This window comes from Drosophila miranda, chromosome 2, assembly GCF_003369915.1.
Source record: "Drosophila miranda strain MSH22 chromosome 2, D.miranda_PacBio2.1, whole genome shotgun sequence".
Classification (NCBI taxonomy): domain Eukaryota; kingdom Metazoa; phylum Arthropoda; class Insecta; order Diptera; family Drosophilidae; genus Drosophila; species Drosophila miranda.
Genome location: NC_046675.1, coordinates 1,997,632 through 2,016,612, shown reverse-complemented (window position 1 = coordinate 2,016,612; position 18,981 = coordinate 1,997,632). Strand labels below are relative to the sequence as shown.

Genomic DNA, 18,981 nt, shown 5'->3' with positions numbered 1-18,981 from the left:
GAGCCGCTACCTTTTGGCAGCACAACAAAAAATAAAATGGGAGGGTGGGCTCCGAAGCCGCAGCCATAGATACCCTAGCAAATCCATTGTTCCAATGTGATATCGTAATTTGGATGAGCTAAAAGGAAATCCGATCGTTTGGTCGTTTATCCAAGAACAGTCCTATCTTCCAGGCTGTTCAGAAAGGACTCCTTCTCTGCCACACACACACACATCTTCCCTAAGTGAGATAAACTGGTATTCGAAAAGCGAAAAGAATATAACTGCCGCATTTGATGCGTGTTCGTTCGACAGTTTGCGGTCTGAGAGTCGGGTTCCGTTCGTCCGTTGCGTTGCCCATCCCGAGGCATGTTGGCTAAGCAAATTATGCTTAAATGGCATAAACTTTAGGAGACTACGGCTTCTAGCCGATGGCCTAACCGTATTAGGGAGGCGGGTTAGCGACCCCAGACCTGGGACCTGTCGCTGAGCGATATATAAACAGATTCTCGGCTTGTGTTTGACAGAGCGACATAAAATTCGATTTTTGTTTCCTCTTCCGCCTGCCTGCCCTGTCCTGCCCTAGCCCAGCCCTGCCCCGTCCTGCCCCGTCCTGCCGTGTGGCTTCTGTGTGTGGGGGTCCGGACTAAAAGGAGTCGTTAGTGCCTCTCTAATTGGGGAGAGAGACGGGCATTGGAGAGGGTGGACATCAAACGGTTGGTAATGGAATTGCATCCACTAGAACCATTTTCACAGATTTAGGCCAAAAACTGCCGCTGGATGGCGGCTAAAAGTTGGGCATACGCAAACACAGTGTTGCACTGTGTGCGAGTATGCATTTAGAATCAGAGCCATGTTTGCGAGTATTTAGAAATCGAGAGTTTGGGATTTATTTATTTGAGTTCATAGAACATTTGACGTGTCATTCCCTCTCGGATGGAATCTGCAATTCGTTTTAACTTTTGTAAGTGAAATCCTTTAAGGCTTAAAGGCATCTTAAAATAGAGTCCCTGGCAGCAGATACGAGTGTACCAACACACAATTCTCTAGTCCATAAACAACCTACAACCTGAGACTGTGAGAATCCTCAGCATTTATGAGGCATTCTGTGGCTTAGCCATCGGAAAGTTTATGACTTTGATAAATTAAATTGGGCTTGGTCTAAACACACACAAACACCTATCCCTTGGCTTACGAATATGTTTGAATATATCAAAAGGACCTGGACAGCGCCTGGCAACTGGGCTAAAGTTTATGGCCCGGCGAGAAAGTTGTGTTGTGTGCAGCCTGTAGACCTTAAACCATTTATGCCCAATCGAAATGCAGACGCATCGAATTGTTGTAAAATTTCATAATACTCCATCCGCTGCCCCACTGCCCCACTCCCCACAACAGGCCCTGTGTCTCGTGTGCTCAGGTTTTTGAAGTTTTATTGTGGGCTTTATTAAATGGCAGGCTGAAGTTTGGCAACAACATTCTGTGTGGTTTTAGCGGTCACATCAAGTATACGCACCATAAATCAGGGCCAGGAGCAGCAGAGGCTCCGTGCTCCATGCTGGCCCCGGGATCTGACCCAATGACGTATTAAAGGCATTACAATCGCTCTTAAATCGCCAACTTGGCCGTCCGTCATAACGGTAAGTGGTGCTTAAAATGAATTATGCATTGCCGGTGTGGATATTATATATATATTTACAATATAAGGGTTTGCCAGCCTCCCTCGATGTGGCTAAATGAATGAGCGGATGTGTGTACGGGCCCGAGAAACGATTGCGCCCACATTCGGGTGCACAGATTGCCGGGCAGCAGCCAAAGAGATGAATGGCATGTTAATTTGTGCGCATTATATTGGCTATTTATCTCCGAGTCTCTGAGCTCGACTTACGTGTTGAGGTCCAGGTCTGGTCTGGGCTGGCCTGGGCTGGCCTTTGGCATTCGATAGCCTGCACTTGACAGTGAATGACGAAATAATTTACCCATAGTTATGCAATCGCTTTTTCTGACCCAGCCATTCAACAAGTGACAACAAGTGCCGACAAGTTCGATCTGATAATCTGTTTGTTTCTCTTTACCATTGCAGAACGATCCAATCACCTACTTTATACCCCTGTAATTATATAAACAACGATCTGTACAATCGATACCAGTAGCATGCCTGAAGGTAAGTTTATGTATCAAACATGATTATTGATACGAACTAATCCTCTGTCTGTTCTTGCGGCTGTCATTGGGATAAAGGCATTCGAAATGTTATCGTAAATTATAGAATGGAATCCATTAATGCGCACAGACATAGACAGATAGAAGCAGAGGGAGAGGAAGTGGAAGAGCTAACATTCATATATTCAAAATTCATTTGCCCCTAATTGTATGCAATGGAAAATGTGCGTGCAATTTATGCAAACAAGCGTCGTCCGTGGGTGTGTGTGTGCTCTCTGATTCCATGTTTGCAAACGACTATTTCTGCTACATATTTCATAAAATACATAGTGCATCTTCCGAGCGAGTTCCTGCTAAAACTGGCATTTAAATACGATTTGGAAAGTTGTCTAGCGAAACTTTTCCCAGAATATTTGACACAGCTCTCTAGCAAATTGTTTGCTAGCTCTCTAAGTGGCCCCAATTCAAATTAATTCAACCAATAAAATGGCATAAATTATACAAATCATTGCTACACTTTATTATAGCCCAGAATGATTTATGCGCTTCAGATACTCGAGGAAATGAGGCACTTTCGACCCCCGGGCCAGAGTGCGAGTGCAGGAACGTCTGGGGTCCCAAATATGAATTTAATTAACATTAATTGGCAACATATTTTTACTTTGCACCTGTGCCGGCAACAAAACTGAATTATAACCGAGAGGAAATGGTCGAGTTAATTGCATATTACGTATACGCCATCCGTGCCGCCACAAGGGCGGCTGTGGAGTGTTGTTATTCCGTTTGCCTCTTGTTTGGCCCGAGCTGTTGGCGCTTTCTCTTTCTCTTTCTCTTTGCTTTTGTTGGCCACACTTGTGCTTATGGCCAAACTTTTCTGGTTTGGCTGGCAAAAGTTCTGCCATTGGGCGCTGTAGATTGGGATTTTTGTGATTCTGCAGAGCTCTGCTTCGAATTCAATGAAATCTGTTGGACCGCAAAGACCGCAACTTTCGGCAGCCATCTCGATCTGCTGTGACTCTGTGCTCTCCCCCCGTCCCCCTCCCCCTCTCCAAGCTGCAATGCAGTGCAACTCAATCAACATTTATTACACATACGCGCCGTGGTACATCTAAGGGAAGGAGCGAAACCATACTGGAGAACTTCTGGTCGAGCTGTTGTTCATTTTCAATTCGTTTAATGGGTCACTTGGGTGTGCGGTGCTGTGCGGTGCGATGCGGGGCCAAAACTTTTCACGAGCTGGCAAACAAGCCATAAAAGTAAATAGCCAACGGCGCTGACGATGTCGACTCTGTCGGGAAGTAGTTGGGATCGAGAGCATGTGAAGTTCTCGGTTTTCTTGTTAGGTCTTGTGGTACGCCACAAAAGCGCACGCAACCGCACACCTGCAACATTTGTATGCGGCTCGGCGGGGCAGAGCTGAAAATCTGCCAGTCTGCTAGTTCGCCAATCTGCCAATCTCTTTAGTCGGCCACCTTCCATATAATCGGGAATTTAGACATTGTTGGCATTCGTGCAAAATGATATTTGAGAAAGATAATCGCCCTAATCCAATGATATCCCCTCGACACACACACCCAGTGAGAGTGGGGGGGGTGCCGGGGTGAGTCAGTCACTCGACTGCTCGTTCCCAGGGCACGGAGCTCCTCTCACGTCCTCGGGACACCCGCCTATTAAGCTCACTTTCAAGTCAGCCTCTGGCGTTTGTAAAATAAGCTTAGCTGCCACCCGCGACCCACCCACGGAGTGTGTCTGTGCGAGTGTGTTTGCTTAGCTCCTGCACGTTTGCCTTTATAGTATTTTGTGGCTTGGCTTTTGGGGCGCATGCAACACCTAAGCACGCAGCGCCAGGGCCCAAAGCCATTCAATTCACTCAACTCACGACTGTACCAACTGAGCGGCGGTGGTGTTGGTGCCACTCGGTTTTATATTCAGTTCTCTGCCATCTAGATTGGTTCTTAAAAAATCTGGGCTTTTTCCTCTTCTTTAATATCACTATAAAATACTCGTAATATCTTTATTTGTTTCCAAGCTATCACATTACCATCTACGATCACCTGGGATAGGCTCCTAAAGATAGCCTTCTACCACACTCCTTATCTGCAATAGCTAATATTTCAACAGAACCAAGACGATTCCCAATTCTGGGGAAAGCACATCATTTGCTAATCATTCAATGCTTATAAATGATTTCGGTAGCATGGCAATTTAGATTGAATCGCATTTACTCGAATATAAATTTCCGCCCATATATCTGCCGGATACGAGGCGATGCCTGGCTGTGCCTGTCCGCTTTGTCACATTTTAATCGCTATCCGGAGTAAAGTGAGTTCTGAGCTGGAAGCCAACACAAAGTGCACGGGGAGTGGCGGGGGCTGGCACAGAATAGCCGAGATACTTTCAATGGGGATTACAGATTACAGAATGGCCCGATAAGCGTGCCATGGTCGGGGGGTCTCCTGCCTCCACAGCGTATGCAGGCGGCTTCTGGCCCACTGCAGCACTCCAGCACTCTTCACTTTGGTGGACGTATAAATACATATGCATACATATATGTATAGTATATGTATACATGTGTGGTATATGGGTTTTTTTCGTAAATTTATTGCGTATCATCAAACGGAGGGGGCGAAGGTTTGGCTGCCGCCACAGGCTGCCACCTGGCGACGCAGCGGCACAACTCGTTCATGTTGGTACGTTAATTGAAATTCGTGGATCCCAGGTGGGGCGTTCATCCATCGACAAGGCCGTGGGTTGGGGTCGGCGCTGGGGTCGGGACCGCGACCAGGACCATGAACGAGGCTTCAATTTATGCGCACATCCTACGTGCCCCCGTGTGCATGTCCTGTTCTGCTTGCCGCATGCCTGGTTTTACGGTGCTGCCTGTTGCCCATCCAAGTTATTCCCATCCACCTCCGCCTCCTGCACACAGGACTGCAACGTGTTGAATTACATAATTTAAAGTTTCAGCTCCAGCTGCAGCATAATCCCGTGCAGAGATTGCTATTGCTGCCAACAAGTGTCACACACATGGTGCACGTGGACCACACCCCCTTTATTAGATCAGTGGCCCCCGGCCCCTGGCCACGGGTCTGCGGTGCAGGGAGAAACTTTCCTTAACACGAACTTTGCTCGGGCACCGCCTGGCCAGAGCCAAAGCCAAAGCTAAAGTTGGAAATGAAATTCCTGGTGCAAACTCCTGGCTCCTGTTCCTGGGGCTATGGCAAACAGGAACTTGTCGGCCTGTCTAACCCTTGCACCGCTCCGTCGGCCCTCATCAATATCCTGGGCGGGGCTGGGGCATACGTAATATGCAAATGTAATCAGTGCCTACATTTTATGTTCCTTCCGATGAGCGATGCGATGCGATGCGATGCCTGCAAGTGCGAGAGTACCCCGGATTCTCCTTCCGTGAGCGTGTACGTGTGCGTGTGCTCCAGTTTTATGTCCACATGCATTTGTTTATGTGTGTTTTATGTTCGAGCGCAACTTTGTGCGGCAGCCCAGCACCAGAAATACATAAAAATGTACGTGGCTGCTGTCCAGGCAGATTTGAGGTGGAACTGGAACTGGAACTGCCGCCCGGTAATACACGTTAAATGTAAATAAACTACAACAATGCTTCCCTTTGAGCCCACACACACACACAGACACACCCCACAACATGGCATGCAAATTGGTTTGTAAAAGGTCGGACTTCTGTTTCTGTGTGGATGATATGGTTGTAGCTCGTGGATCGTTGTTGGTCCAGTCAATGACTGCTCCCAAAAGGTAATCTGTGTCATCAGGTTGTTCAACGAAAGAGTCTGCTGTTAAACTTTTGAAAGCAGAAGATGTTTGAGTCAAACACTTGAATAATGAGTGCAATCGATTTGATCACCAATGCTCAAGCTTGGTGTCTCCAATAAGAGTGAGCGAGAGAGCTATGTTAACAGCATTGGAACACAGATCTGCTTCTCGGGAGACTCTTTACTCTCTTTACTCTCCTTACTTTCAATACTATTATCACTCTGTTTGAAGACCCAAGCATTGCCGCTTATCGCTCTATAAGTTCTACGAATTCGTGGGCATTTCATCTGTTATGAGTCGAAAGTTGATTGTGTGATTGGTTCTGGGGTTATTTCTTAAAATACAACCGGGGTCAAAAAGGTGTGGCAGGAACCGCTGAAATCGGGTGGATCTGTTCCATCTGTTTCTGTCGACACTCGTTCCTCGGGACGTCTCCTCGATTCGCTGTGGCTTCCCCTTTTTTATTTATGTTAGCATGCAAAACTGTTTTTCCCACTGCAGCGCGAGCCTCCTCCTCCATAGTATTTGTGGGCCTCTCCCAAATGGAAAACATCTGCATGTGGAAAAAGTTTTGGAATGCCAGTCCGTCTATCCGACTTCCCGACAGCTCGACAGCCCGACTGCCTGACTGTCGTTCCATCCGTCCATCGGAGGAAAAACAAGTGTAAAAAATGTGTGGCTATTCCTGTTCATGTCTAAACAACGCCGGCATTGTTGCTAGTCCCAAGGATTGTTGCAGGATTCAGCTCTGTGCCGTTCTCGTGGCTGTCGGTTTTAATCAATTCAAAACGAGATGATGCACAACAACACTGACAGCGGGTGCACATGGGGAGAGTGTGCCACATGTGCCCCGAAACCGGGCTGACGGCAGCGGGGAGCCATTAATGGTTTTTCCCACCCCTGCCCTGCCCTGCCCTGCCTTGAGTCCCGATGCGATCGGAATGGCACATTATTGGCTAAAGTGAGCGCATATTTCTGAAACTAAATGGGAAAATCTGTTCTGCAAACCGGCACCCGCAGGAGTTCTTCAGCGAATCCCCTTGAAGCAATTCCCATTCATGTTTTTTTATGCCATTTTTCTGGTTCGGTTCGGTGCGGGGCCAAAACACGATAGAAAAACTTTGTGTGCATGTGGTTTTCACAGGCTCTCATCTCTCAGTGCTCAGTGTTCAGTGCTCGGTGCTCAGTGCTTCTGTGTGTGAGTGTGTGAGTGTTTGTCGCTTTTTCAGTAATTGAATGCTTCAATTTAATTGGAACTGCACGCCCTGTTGATTCCACATACAAGCCGAATGCACAAGAATATATACATACATATATATAATATTGACAGCAGCACTCCGCTCCGCTCCGCATCGGATCGAATCGAATCGCATCGAGTTGAGCCGCGTGCTTGACACTTTCACGCTCACACCCACACCCCAACGAACAAAAAAAGAAAGAACCACTCACCTGTCGAAGGTAATTCCATGGAGAACAGCGCGAACGTTGACTTACGAGTATTCATGCCGCGCTGACTTGGTGCAACTTTTTTTGGCAGCTTACAATCCTGCAAATATACAATGAGTTGGGGGGAAAAAAAACCGAGTGTGGGGAGTGTGGGGGCAATGTCTGCCCTCCGTCGTAATTGCCATGGCAGCTCGTTAGCTTCAAAGAGCCGACGGCGGATGAGGCTAATGGAAGAGCTAATACTGAGGCCAATGCTAATGCCATTGGCCGCAAGTAAAGCGCCCGATGGCCACCACTTGTCGACCCGGCCACCTCGAAATTGGCAGCCTAGTCAGAATCGCCGGTGGCAGTGGCACTGGCCATCCCCGTCCACGCCCTCTGGCCAGGTAAACAACACGAAAAAAATATTAAATGAACCGCAAAATTGTGCAGCTGGCCAGCAACATCATAATGAAAGAGCCTTTGCCCAGCGCCGACGAGTGCTGCTTGTCTGTAAGTGAGTCAGCCAGATGAAAAGCTAAAAATAAATTGGCATACTTGCATCCACAGCCACAGAGTCGCAGAGTCACAGTCACAGTTCCATTGACTTGTCCTTGGGCCAGGCCAGGACAGAAACAAGGATTCATGGGATAGAACGCACTCATTACCCACTTAACCGCATTGACTTATTCATAAATTTTTAAAGCGTTAAGTTCTCATCAAGCCAAAAGCAATCCCATCTCCAGGACTACTTTCCATTGGCAGTCGTCGGCTTCCTTCATTTTATGTTGTCCCACGAAGCGCGTCCAGCCGCAGTGTTCTGGTCTTTGTCTGTATTATCCACTGTCCCTTTCCCTTTTTTACCATGCCGTGCCCTGTCTTATCCAGCACCCCCCATTCCCATCCTTGTGCGCCAGCCCGCTGTGGAGTTTGCATAGCAGCGGATGAGGATGAGGGCAAAGAGCGCCGTCGTTGCCTACTTATGGGCTGAGCAATTGTCGAGCATAAATTGGCAGGCGCTTGGAGGCCCTATACAAATAGGAAATGAATGCTTGTCAGCCGCACGTCGACTTTGTGTACTCCCTCGCCAAAGTGTTGGTATTTTTATGGAAGTCTTACACTTGAATATTGCCAACTCAGAGGAGAACTCGATCGCCCCTGTCAGAGGGTATAGGGAAAGCAGCGAAAGAAATAGTTCTGTTCCCATTTTTAGGGACACTCTCACTTAATGTTACTGCCTTGGCATCGCCATCGTAGCCACCCAGCCACCCAGACAGCCAGTCCATCCTCCGCGCCGCTGCTCACCCACCCAATCATCGACTCCCCGTTCCCATCCCAGCCACCCAATCGACGCAATTTGTATTATGCGCCTCAGCGCCTTTGCACTTAATGCCTTATTTGTATTTAATCGCGGCTTCCGTTTCAGTGGCATCGTACAGCAGCCTCCCTCCGCTCTGCTCCTCCATTCCCGTTGCCATTTCCATTCCTTTCTCCTCGATGGCTGCTCGCATCGCAGTTGTATTCAATGGGAGTTTAAGCAGAAAACTTTCAGACACAGATAGACGGAAAATGACACAATTTGCTGCTTCTTTGGCTGCCTTTTCTTGCTCCCTCCCCCTTCCCCTATCCCTTCCCCACAATCATTACTTGTCTGCCGATGGCAATGCTTGACATTCGTCAGTTTGATTCCGTTTCGCCCACTCCGATTCCAATCTCATAGTCTGCACTACTGGGCCCTATTTGATTGCCCAATGAAGCTTGGCTTCTAGCTGCTGGCTGATGGCTGCTCTTGACCAATTCTTGGAAATTTCTTCCTCTCTCTCTGAAATTTGCATGCAACTCTTGGAATACTCGGATGCTCGAGGCAAGCTCTTAAATCATCCATCAAGGGCTCTTTGGGCCGGCTAACATTGACATTCGTTAGTCAGTCCGGGGCAATTATTAAGTGTGATAATGCCGAACATGAAAACTCGGGTAATTTGGGGGCTCACCACTCCGGAAGCTCTCCATTTGTTTGGGCAGTTTAAAGTTTTCGCATTAGTCGTATGACATTTACATTTACCGTGCCTCATGGCACGGAAATGAAGGCGAGGCACAAAGGAGCACGTCAGAATGTGAGTCCAAAGGGAAGCAGGGACAGAACAGAGAGATACCAGCATAGCAGGGCGCTGCCATCCAAAGCCGCCTTGCGGTATGCAATAAAAAGCAAATGTAACGCAAAATGTTATTACGCATACGCCATGTGTGTCGCTTCGGCCGTAGCCGTCTCTTGTTTGTCTTTAAAGGTCTGCTATCCGCTATCCGCTCTCTGCTACTACCCTTCCCTCTCTCTGTGCGAGAGTCTGTGTCTGTCTGTGGCTTTGAGGTCGTTCCGAGTGCCCCCAGCTTTTAAAATGCCATTGTTTGCAGCTGCGCTTGGCTACACCCGACCCCCAGTGACCTCCTGCCCCGCTTCAGGCGTTTAACTTTAAGAGCAGACGTTTTTTGTTTTATTTTTTTATTCGCTTCTTTTCTGTTCTCCATTTTACTGCAGCTTTGGTCCAATCCCGGCTTCAGCTTCATTATGGCTTTCTAATTTATGTGACTCTCTGAGCCGGCGGCCATGGCCCATTTGATTAGTTTGCATTGCCGCAGTGGCATTTAACCAATCTGTCGACATATGCTACTTGGGCTTTGATTGATGCTCTCCCAATGAGCCGGATGTGGCTTGGATTTCAATAAAGTTTTATGCCTGCAAACAGTGGCATTTCAGCGACCCACAGGCAGGCCAGGGCAGGGCAGGGCAGGGCAGGGCAGAGCGTGTGCACCGCCCGAACGATGGAGAAAAACTTTCAAAACAATAAATCACCAATGACTGCGACGACAGCCACGTATCTCTGTCTGAGTCGGTGGGTCTGTTTGTCTGCTGAACCTGAACCTCTGCCTCTGCCTCTGCGTCTGCCCGAGGTCCTGTCCCAGATCCTATCTTTAAGGCGAGAAGGCGGCAACGAAAAAGAACAAATAGCAAGACGACTGTTCAGACAAACAACTAAATACTCTTGGGGGTTGAGAGTCTGATACATTTTCTAGGCCCTTTGAGTTGTCCCAAGGTCGACTTTGATGCATGCCCCAGCATGATGGATGAGGTTTAGTATTTATGAAATCTATAATATGTAAGTGTGGCTATTATAAGGTTTCTCCCCCAAGGGTTCGGTTGGATCCGCCAATCAACTTCAATCAACTTCGATAAAATTTAGGTTATCACTCTATTTTCTGCTGGAGAACTCTGTGTTTGGGTCAGGATGGAGTTCACATCTGTTGATAAAAATCCTATTATGGTTATTTCTTTGAATCTGGGTATAATATTCTTTGGGCCAGAATAGAGTTCGCATCTGAGCATGGAAATGCTTTTCACCTGATCATCCACTCATTTATCACAAACTCTATTAGAAGGATTGCTCTTTAAAGGTTATGCAACTCCAGATGAATGGGAAACTACTTTTCCCGAACATTGACCGAACATATGTTGTTAGGGAAGTTCCCTTATTTATATATCATCCCTCTGTTGGTCTTTAGCAAGAGCATTTCATCTGGTGCTTTGTGTGGTTCTTGCTGCTTTTTGCACTGCCATGTGAGAAGACATTTCGGATTTGCTTGAGGCTTATTCCTTCTCATGGTGGAAGCTGGGTTTCTGGAGGGGGCACAAACTGAGACTGAGACACAAACACACACGTACTTGGAATTAACACCATAAATTTTGTGGCCCAAACTATGCCTGGTATTCCTCTTTGAGCCTTCAAGGCGGAGGCAGCCAGCCGGCCATTCAGTTGGTTCTTGGCTGTGTTTGTGTCTCTTGGTCTTGGCCTGTTTATTCTGCTGCGTGTTGCCTTGCATTGTGTTGTCTTTTCCCGGGCAAGTGGAAAGAGGCGGTACGGAGTGGGACGAGTACGAGTGGCGAATGGCAAAGTAAAAGTGTTTCGGTTTCGAGCAGTTGAAAGTGGTTTTGGTTGCCCCACCGCATTTATAGAGCAAAGTTGCACCCGCAGCAGATTTCAAGTTTTTTATCTGACTCTGGCTCCGACTCTGACTCTGATTCGGACTCTGACAATGATGCTAAAGCCTTGGCGGTGGCTCTAGCCGAATCAGACTTTAGTGGCAGCCACAGACATTTGGGCAAAGTGGCTTAGTTGTTTGAGGCCGACTCTGAGCTGCTTTTAATTTATATGACCAAAAAGGTTGACACGCAGGCAGCAAAACGGAGCAGAATGAAACCGACGGGGACCCAGCAAGACAGGCAGGCCAGACGGACAGACAGACAGACAGGCAAGAGCATCTATGTACGAAGAGGAGCCATAAATTTTAGTGCTTAATCAGCGGGCGGTGGCTCTTGAAGGCTGCGAGTGGCTCTGTCGTATACGTAATGTGGACAATGGGGCGCATGAACATATTTCCTGTCACGCTTATGTCAGAGACTAAAAAGGTAACAAGGGGCTAATGCGGACCTTTAACATGCGGACTCCGAGGACTCCGAGACACAATTAACTGTCAGCAGTTTTTCCAATAATGCAAACTAATTTCAATGCCACACAAGGGGCAACTTGTAACAATGCACAACACGAATACGAATACAGATACGAATACAATTTTTCATTGAGCTGATGCGAATATAATCCCCGTGCTGGGCTCTCGGTCCGTTGGGCAGCCAGCACAATGGAAACATGGCAGCCCTTAGAATCTAATGGCATCCGATGGAGGCGATGGGGATGCCTTCCGTGGCTGCGGCTGCGAGTGCGTGTGCGTGTGCGTGAGTCTTCGGAAGCGCATTGTCAGCCCCATTAATGTTGATTATACGCTAATGTGAAAGAGCTTGGACAGTCGCCGATCCTTGTCCCAGTCCTGGTGTTGGGGTTCCTGGGATCTCTACCACAATGCAATTTAGCCGCGGCTGCGGTGGCAGCAGCAGCAGCAGCACTCGCGCAGCTGCTTTAAGTGGGGAAATGAAGTTTTTTCCCTGGAAAAACTTTGTAATTTGCATTCGCGACCGCCGCCATCGCCAGCGCCAGCGTGAGTTCTGCTCCTCCTTCCGCTCCGGCCATGGGACAGGTGTGTGTGTTGGGTTGGCTCCAGCTCCCTGGGGATAATTATAATGCCATTAGCATGTTTAGTCCACAATCAGATTTGGTTGTGGTGCTCCCCCTTGGAGTCCGCTTAAATTGGCTGCGGCCGTGGTAATCCTGTTGAGCACTCTCCGCGACTGCTTCTCATTTCGGCCCCGCTCCATTGCCATGCAAATTCTAATAGAAAGTTAAATGTTTATTTACGCAGTCAAGCCAGTGGAAAGTGGCAAGTGGTTGGGCGTGGCCGGGCGTGGCGTGGCCCCGTCCAGAGCCTCCCCAACTATTTTGTCGCATTTTGCATATTGCAAATAGCCAAAGGACACAGCTACACCCGGGTCCCCAGTTAGCCCCATGTTCTGGTTTCCCCCTTGGTAAAGCAATTTCAACTTTCCATTCGAGGACAGCCATTTCTTTTTCCGTCTTTATCCCCCACATGAATCCTCAAAGCGGATTTCATTACAGAATAGCGGGGAGCTCTGAATGCTGTTCTAATTTAAGGGACACTCAGCAGGAACACAAAAACAGCAAAAATGTGTCGGAAGCCCGGACAAACAGGAAAAGTTACGAAGAAATTTCTGCAATAGATGGCCCATATGTCACGGAAATGGGCATGAAATATTTATAGAAATTCCGTTGCACTTTTATATGATGCTGGCGGAGTGGCACTCTCCAACGAATTGTCTCTTGGATATGCAAATGGGGGGAAGAAACACTTACGGCTTGAAGGGAATAGAGTGTTGAGAGCAAGGAATCCCATTGCTGGTTCCGCCATCATTTAAGGTTGTCAAAACGAGTCGCCATCCATTTCTGCTTCCCATTGGGCCACCATTCGTTTGCAGGGGGCCCTGTCTCTGAGTCATACTGCACTTCTTGGCGGTTTCCAATTGTGGCCTCATTTCCTGCCGGCTTTCGTTTTCCAGCACGCGCCAGTGAGTTGTCGGCGACCAGGGGCGTATCCTTTGGCCATTTGGCAGGGCCACAAATCGCTGAATACCTTCTAAGGAGGGCGACCTTTGTCTGAACTTCAAGGATTTTTGTTTATTGTTGCCAGAGCCAAGAATAAATGTTGGCCCGGTCGCTGCACTAGACAGGGAGCCGGCAAGCCCGATAGAGCCCCATAGAGCCCGATAGAGCCCGGGGAAGTGGCAACTTATTTTCGTTTGCCAACGCATTGAAATCTTCCACTCGATTTGAACTCCAACTTTGCCGTTGCCAAAAACCGTGCCGGGGCTTACCCAACCCACACTGACGCGATTTTCCAGCCCCCGCACGCCCAGTGAAAACTCTAACGCATCACTAAGCGCGCTGCACGAAAATAAATTTCCACAAACTTGCAGGTGAACTTCGCTGGCAGCGCTTTTGTGGGCCTCAACCAACCTCCGTACCCGTACCCGCCACCTCCTCGCTCCCCTTCCGTCGCCCCTCGTTCCACTTTCCCTGGCACGGCTCTGTTAAAATTAGCATGTGACGGGAGGCGACTCGACGACAAACTGTTGATTCTACACGGCTTTGTGTGCGGGGGCAGGCCGCTGCTGCTCAGTCGGGCGAGGGTTCGAAGGGAAGTATCGCAGAGTCTATAACGAGCGACCTTATCGTTTTAGCATTTCACACAAAAGCCGAGCCCAGGCTTCGGTCCCCAGCCCTGGCCCTGCCCTGGCCCGAACATGGGTCCTGGCAGGGAAACTGAAACTGGGATTCATTCAACTTTACGCTAATGTCACATGCTTTGATTACAGCAGCGTGAAATTTTATTGATTGGCCGACTAACGTCACATGAATGATGGGGCCATCGGGCCATGGGGCCCGGGGGCCAGCCAGGTTCAGCTCCGTCGACCAAATGATCCGGCAGGGAAGGCCCAGCTATTGATGGCCCAAGCACTGAGCAACCCATCAGATTGGATGCACTCGATGATGTGCGCCACTCAAAGATGCTCTGACAGAAAGCTCAATACCTAGAATTTCTTTTGTGCATTTACATCTTGTCGAACATCTTTAAGAATAACGATTTTTACTTGAAAATTCTTACTTCGGTTCATTCTCTTCCATCATGCGATACGGTTTAATCTTTAGATAACACTTTTTCACACAAATTACTCGAATTGCTTAGGCAGTAAAAAGATGAATGTATGTACATATACTCGTATGCTACCAAAGCTTCATTGCTCTTGGTATCATAGCCTCCGAGATTTAGCCTCGAAGAACACCAAGATATGACCAGAGCTTCCTACTATTTCTAGTTTCTCCCCCCTCATTGGTTGTCCCAACCGAAACCACATAGTTTATATGCCCAGGATGCCCAGCATTCCTTACTGGCTTTGGTTAACGTACGTCCAAGCGTTCAATTTCACTTACAGTGTCCTTCACACCGGTTGCTTGTGAGTGTGTGTGTGTCTGCGGGGGAAGAGCATATTAACCGTGGCCCGTTCCGTTCCGTTCCGGCCATATCTTATATGTAGTGCCGTGTATGGGCTGTAGTTTTTATCTATAGCCGCTCTTGACAGCTCGAGATTTTACTTTTCTCCGCCCTGCTCCGCGATGCGATGGCTGCCTTTCACTGATTGCTTACAATGTGCTCGCTCGTCCTTCATCCCACTGCAGAGCACTCCACCCACAGCCCAGCACGTTGTCCTCATTTCGTTTTTTACAAAATGCGAAAATCCCTCTTCGAGCCAGAGTTGTCGTCGTCATCGCTGCTAAAATTGAATTGGAATTGCTTCAGCTTCAATGGCAGGCAAACGACAGGCAATCTGTTGAGTCTCCTCTGATTGAATGAAGACGAGGACCAGGACCACGACCAGGACCAGTCCCGAGACCAGGACCGAGACCCGGACCAAGAGCAGAGTGGAGCGAATGCGCGTAATGCGCTCGAATGGATGCGGCTTCGATGAATCCTGCCTGCCTGGCTGAATGCTACTCGGAGATGGAGATATGTATGTTCGAGAGCGATTCAATGATAATACGTATGTTGTGCGACATTCATTATCTGTCATTTTCGGAAATTCAAGGAGATTATTAACAATGGAATGCCTTCACGGTGCTCTTTCTTGTCCGGGGCTCCCCAATAAGTGGTAGAGAACAATCCTTATAACGGGTAGGCATTTCTTGGTAATTATCCAACCAATTAGTAGGCTATACACTATACAATCCCATCCTCCACGCTGAAGAACTTTTCCTCCAATACATTGAAAATTCTTATATTTATTAGTGAAATTTTGACCTTGTATCACATTCTCCATACAGAATGAGAGAACTTCGCGTTCCATTATCGTCTAAACGAATCAGTAACATGAAAATATCCAATACCCACCTATTTATTATCTGATTAGCGCAATTACGATAAAAACCCAGCAAACATGTTTGCCATTCCACGATAAGCAGCGACCTACGAAGGCAGCAAATAGATAAAGAAAACATATGTATGTACACACGATCTGCGTACAGATGTGAAGGTGTTACACATTCGTAGATTACTCTATGCGAAAGCAAAAAGAACAAAGGCGTTTGCAATTATAGCTGTGAGTGGGCGAACAAATTACTGTAAACAAAAGGTAACTGCCTGCAGCGGGAGGGAGCGGGGTGTTTTGCGCTCTTGTTTTCAAAGTACCAGCTGCTTGGCGTTTAACAACACCGACGAGACTCTCTGAGAGAGACAGAGAGAGAGGGAGAGAGAAAAACCGCCACTATGAGCGCAGAGCCAGTAGAGCTGATTTATAAATGCTTCATTTTCAGGCACATTATAGCTAGAAAATCTATAAGAATATAAATCATAGCAGTACTATTTTTTTGAGAAACGCCAGTTTGATATTTAATTCTCAGCTGCAAGTAATTTCTAAATTTAATTTTTCATATATTGTATGGTCGAATGTCTGGCAACCCTTGCGCTCTCTCGCGCCGCCGCTCTGCTTTGTTCACGTCATCAGCTGAGCAGACAACAACAACAACGCAACCTACTTTCGTCGTCAGATGTATTTCTGTTTCCTGCATTTTATTTCGGTTTAAATGCAGAAATATTTATAAACCAAGCAGACAAACTGCAATAGTGGCCTCACACCCGAAACACGTGCAAGTGCCAGAAAAGTGGCGTCTCAGTGAAGCAACAGGCTGTCTCTGACTCTTGTGGAGAGGCGGACGGACGTGTGTGACGTGCATTGACATTGAATCACATTCGGTTCGCGGTTTCTCTGCCAAGTGCCAAGCACAGAGAGAAAGCAAAAATAAACGAGGAAGCGTTGGTGGCTACGCCAGCAACACTACCAACACCTCACCTATACCATAGCACCAGTATCAGCTGGTCTCTGTGCGTAAGGAAAATTTATTATTAATTGTGCCACCGGGCAGCAGTACGCGGCGCGTGTTCGACAACATTCCCAGCAGGGTTCTCAGTGCAACAGCAGCAACGAGGGCAGCAGCAGCTCAGCTACAACTTGCGAGAGCAGCCACAACTGGAAATCGGAATCGACAGAGAACTTCGAGCCCCAGAGACAGGCAGAGACACAGCCAGAGCCCCAGCCCCAGCGCCAGCACTGCATTTAATCAAAACATTTCGTGTTGTGTAATCGCCCGGCAGCAGCGAAAAAAAACAGCAAATATGAGCAAAGACGCCATAAAAGCCGAGGAGGTGCTGGTCAAGGCCCCGAGCGCCCCCAATTATATCAAATTTCTGTTCGGAGGTCTCTCCGGCATGGGAGCCACCATGGTTGTCCAGCCCCTGGACTTGGTGAGTACCAGCTCCATCTCTGCGGAGAACCAATGTCGCAGTTTTTCCCTGAAGAGGTTATAACCCCAGTCTCTCTATCTCTTTGTGCCTTCCAGGTGAAGACACGGATGCAGATTTCTGGGGCCGGAAGCGGCAAGAAGGAGTTCCGCAACTCCTTCCACTGCATCCAGCAGATAGTCGCCCGGGAGGGACCTCTGTCTCTCTACCAGGGCATTGGTGCTGCCTTGTTGCGTCAGGCCACCTACACCACCGGCCGCCTGGGCATGTACACCTATCTGAACGACCTGTACAAGGAGCGCTTCGACAGGAACCCCAATATAGTGGACAGCATGGCCATGGGAACCGTTGCTGGAGCCTGTGGCGCCTTCATCGGCACCCCGGCCGAGGTGGCTCTGGTGCGTATGACCTCCGACGGACGCCTGCCGGTTGCGGAGCGACGCAACTACAAGAATGTGGCCAATGCGCTGACGAGGATTACCCGCGAGGAGGGTCTGGCGGCGCTCTGGCGTGGCAGTCTGCCAACTGTGGGAAGGGCCATGGTCGTGAACATGACCCAGCTGGCCAGTTACTCGCAGTTCAAGACGTACTTCCACGACGGACCGCTGCAGATGAATGAGGGCATCAAGCTACACTTCTGCGCCAGCATGCTGAGCGGTCTGTTGACCACCATGACATCCATGCCGTTGGATATTGCCAAGACGCGCATTCAAAACATGAAGAAAGTCGAGGGCAAGCCGGAGTACCGCGGCACTACAGACGTCCTGCTTCGTGTGGCTCGCCAGGAGGGTGTCTTTGCTTTGTGGAAGGGCTTCACACCCTACTACTGCCGCCTGGGACCGCACACGGTCCTGACCTTCATCCTGTTGGAGCAAATGAACCAGGGCTACAACAAATATATTCTTGGTAAGGAGACGAGCACTGGATTATAGTGTGGCTCGTAGACTTTGTTAAAGCTGCAACTGTCCGGATGAGCAGCCGCCCAGCTGGCATCTGGTCGGCCGGTGAACCAGGAACAGGAATATGTAGGATGATATGATCCCGATAGATGAATGTGTGTGCGAGTGTGCATGTGCGTGTATATAAAGTTAAGGTTAAACCAATGTAGGGCATTTAAATGTCGGCAATTCCGGTGACAATATTACATGATTACGTCTATATAGTATATACATATATCTCGATGTTGAGACAGTTTTTTGCGTAGCGCCTTAAATTGAAAGTGGATTCTTAATAAAGCACAAATTGATCAACCTGCCTCTGCCCCATTATTGTATCGATTATGTTGATGGGCCACGTTGCGTGTCTGTGGGAATCCAGCTACAGTAAAACGCCCGCTTAAATGACAAGGCAAAGGTAAATTCAGTGCTCCTCAGCAGCTGTCCATCGGAAGATCTTTCACTGTACTTGCCTGCTCGTCAATGTCATTTGTGGGTGGTTGGCCATGAGTGTCGAGTGGGTGTGCCTGGTGCCATATGTCGTTATTGCATATTAATTATACTATATCGTGGGCAGACACCTTTTTCTGCGCCCCCTCCTCCCCGCTCATCGTCACCATAGCTACTCTTTGTTTGTTGATACCTCTGATAAGCCTTATCAATGCTTGGCTTTGCTGTTGTTTCTGTTTGATGGATCAAAGTATAAATCCCCTCGATAAACTCCGGGGCAAAGCTTCGCTTTCCCTTCTCAACGGCTACCGGAAGATTTCGCTTTCATTGATAAGGGAAAAACACGCTGATAACCTTTGGTACATTGGTACATGCCATTTGTGTTGTAGTTTAATAAACAGTGCTGCCGTAAAGTCAATGCTCTCCATATATGGGG

At 48.3% G+C, this 18,981-nt stretch overlaps 1 protein-coding gene across 1 annotated transcript; it reads left to right on the top strand.

Annotated features, from left to right (window-relative positions):
- The first annotated feature begins 16,327 nt into the window (after window positions 1–16,327).
- On the top strand, window positions 16,328–18,414 carry LOC108157181 (mitochondrial 2-oxoglutarate/malate carrier protein). Its single transcript, XM_017289104.2, has 2 exons — window positions 16,328–17,163; window positions 17,259–18,414. Exons 1-2 carry the CDS (start codon window positions 17,035–17,037, stop codon window positions 18,090–18,092), a joined length of 963 nt encoding a protein of 320 aa, XP_017144593.1. The 5' UTR covers window positions 16,328–17,034; the 3' UTR covers window positions 18,093–18,414.
- The last annotated feature ends 567 nt before the right edge of the window (window positions 18,415–18,981 follow it).

Coding starts and splice junctions, on each gene's coding strand:
- LOC108157181 (XM_017289104.2), top strand. CDS start 17,035: ATGAGCAAAGACGCCATAAAAGCCGAGGAGGTGCTGGTCAAGGCCCCG. Junction 17,164..17,258: donor TTGTCCAGCCCCTGGACTTG/GTGAGTACCAGC, acceptor TGTGCCTTCCAG/GTGAAGACACGGATGCAGAT.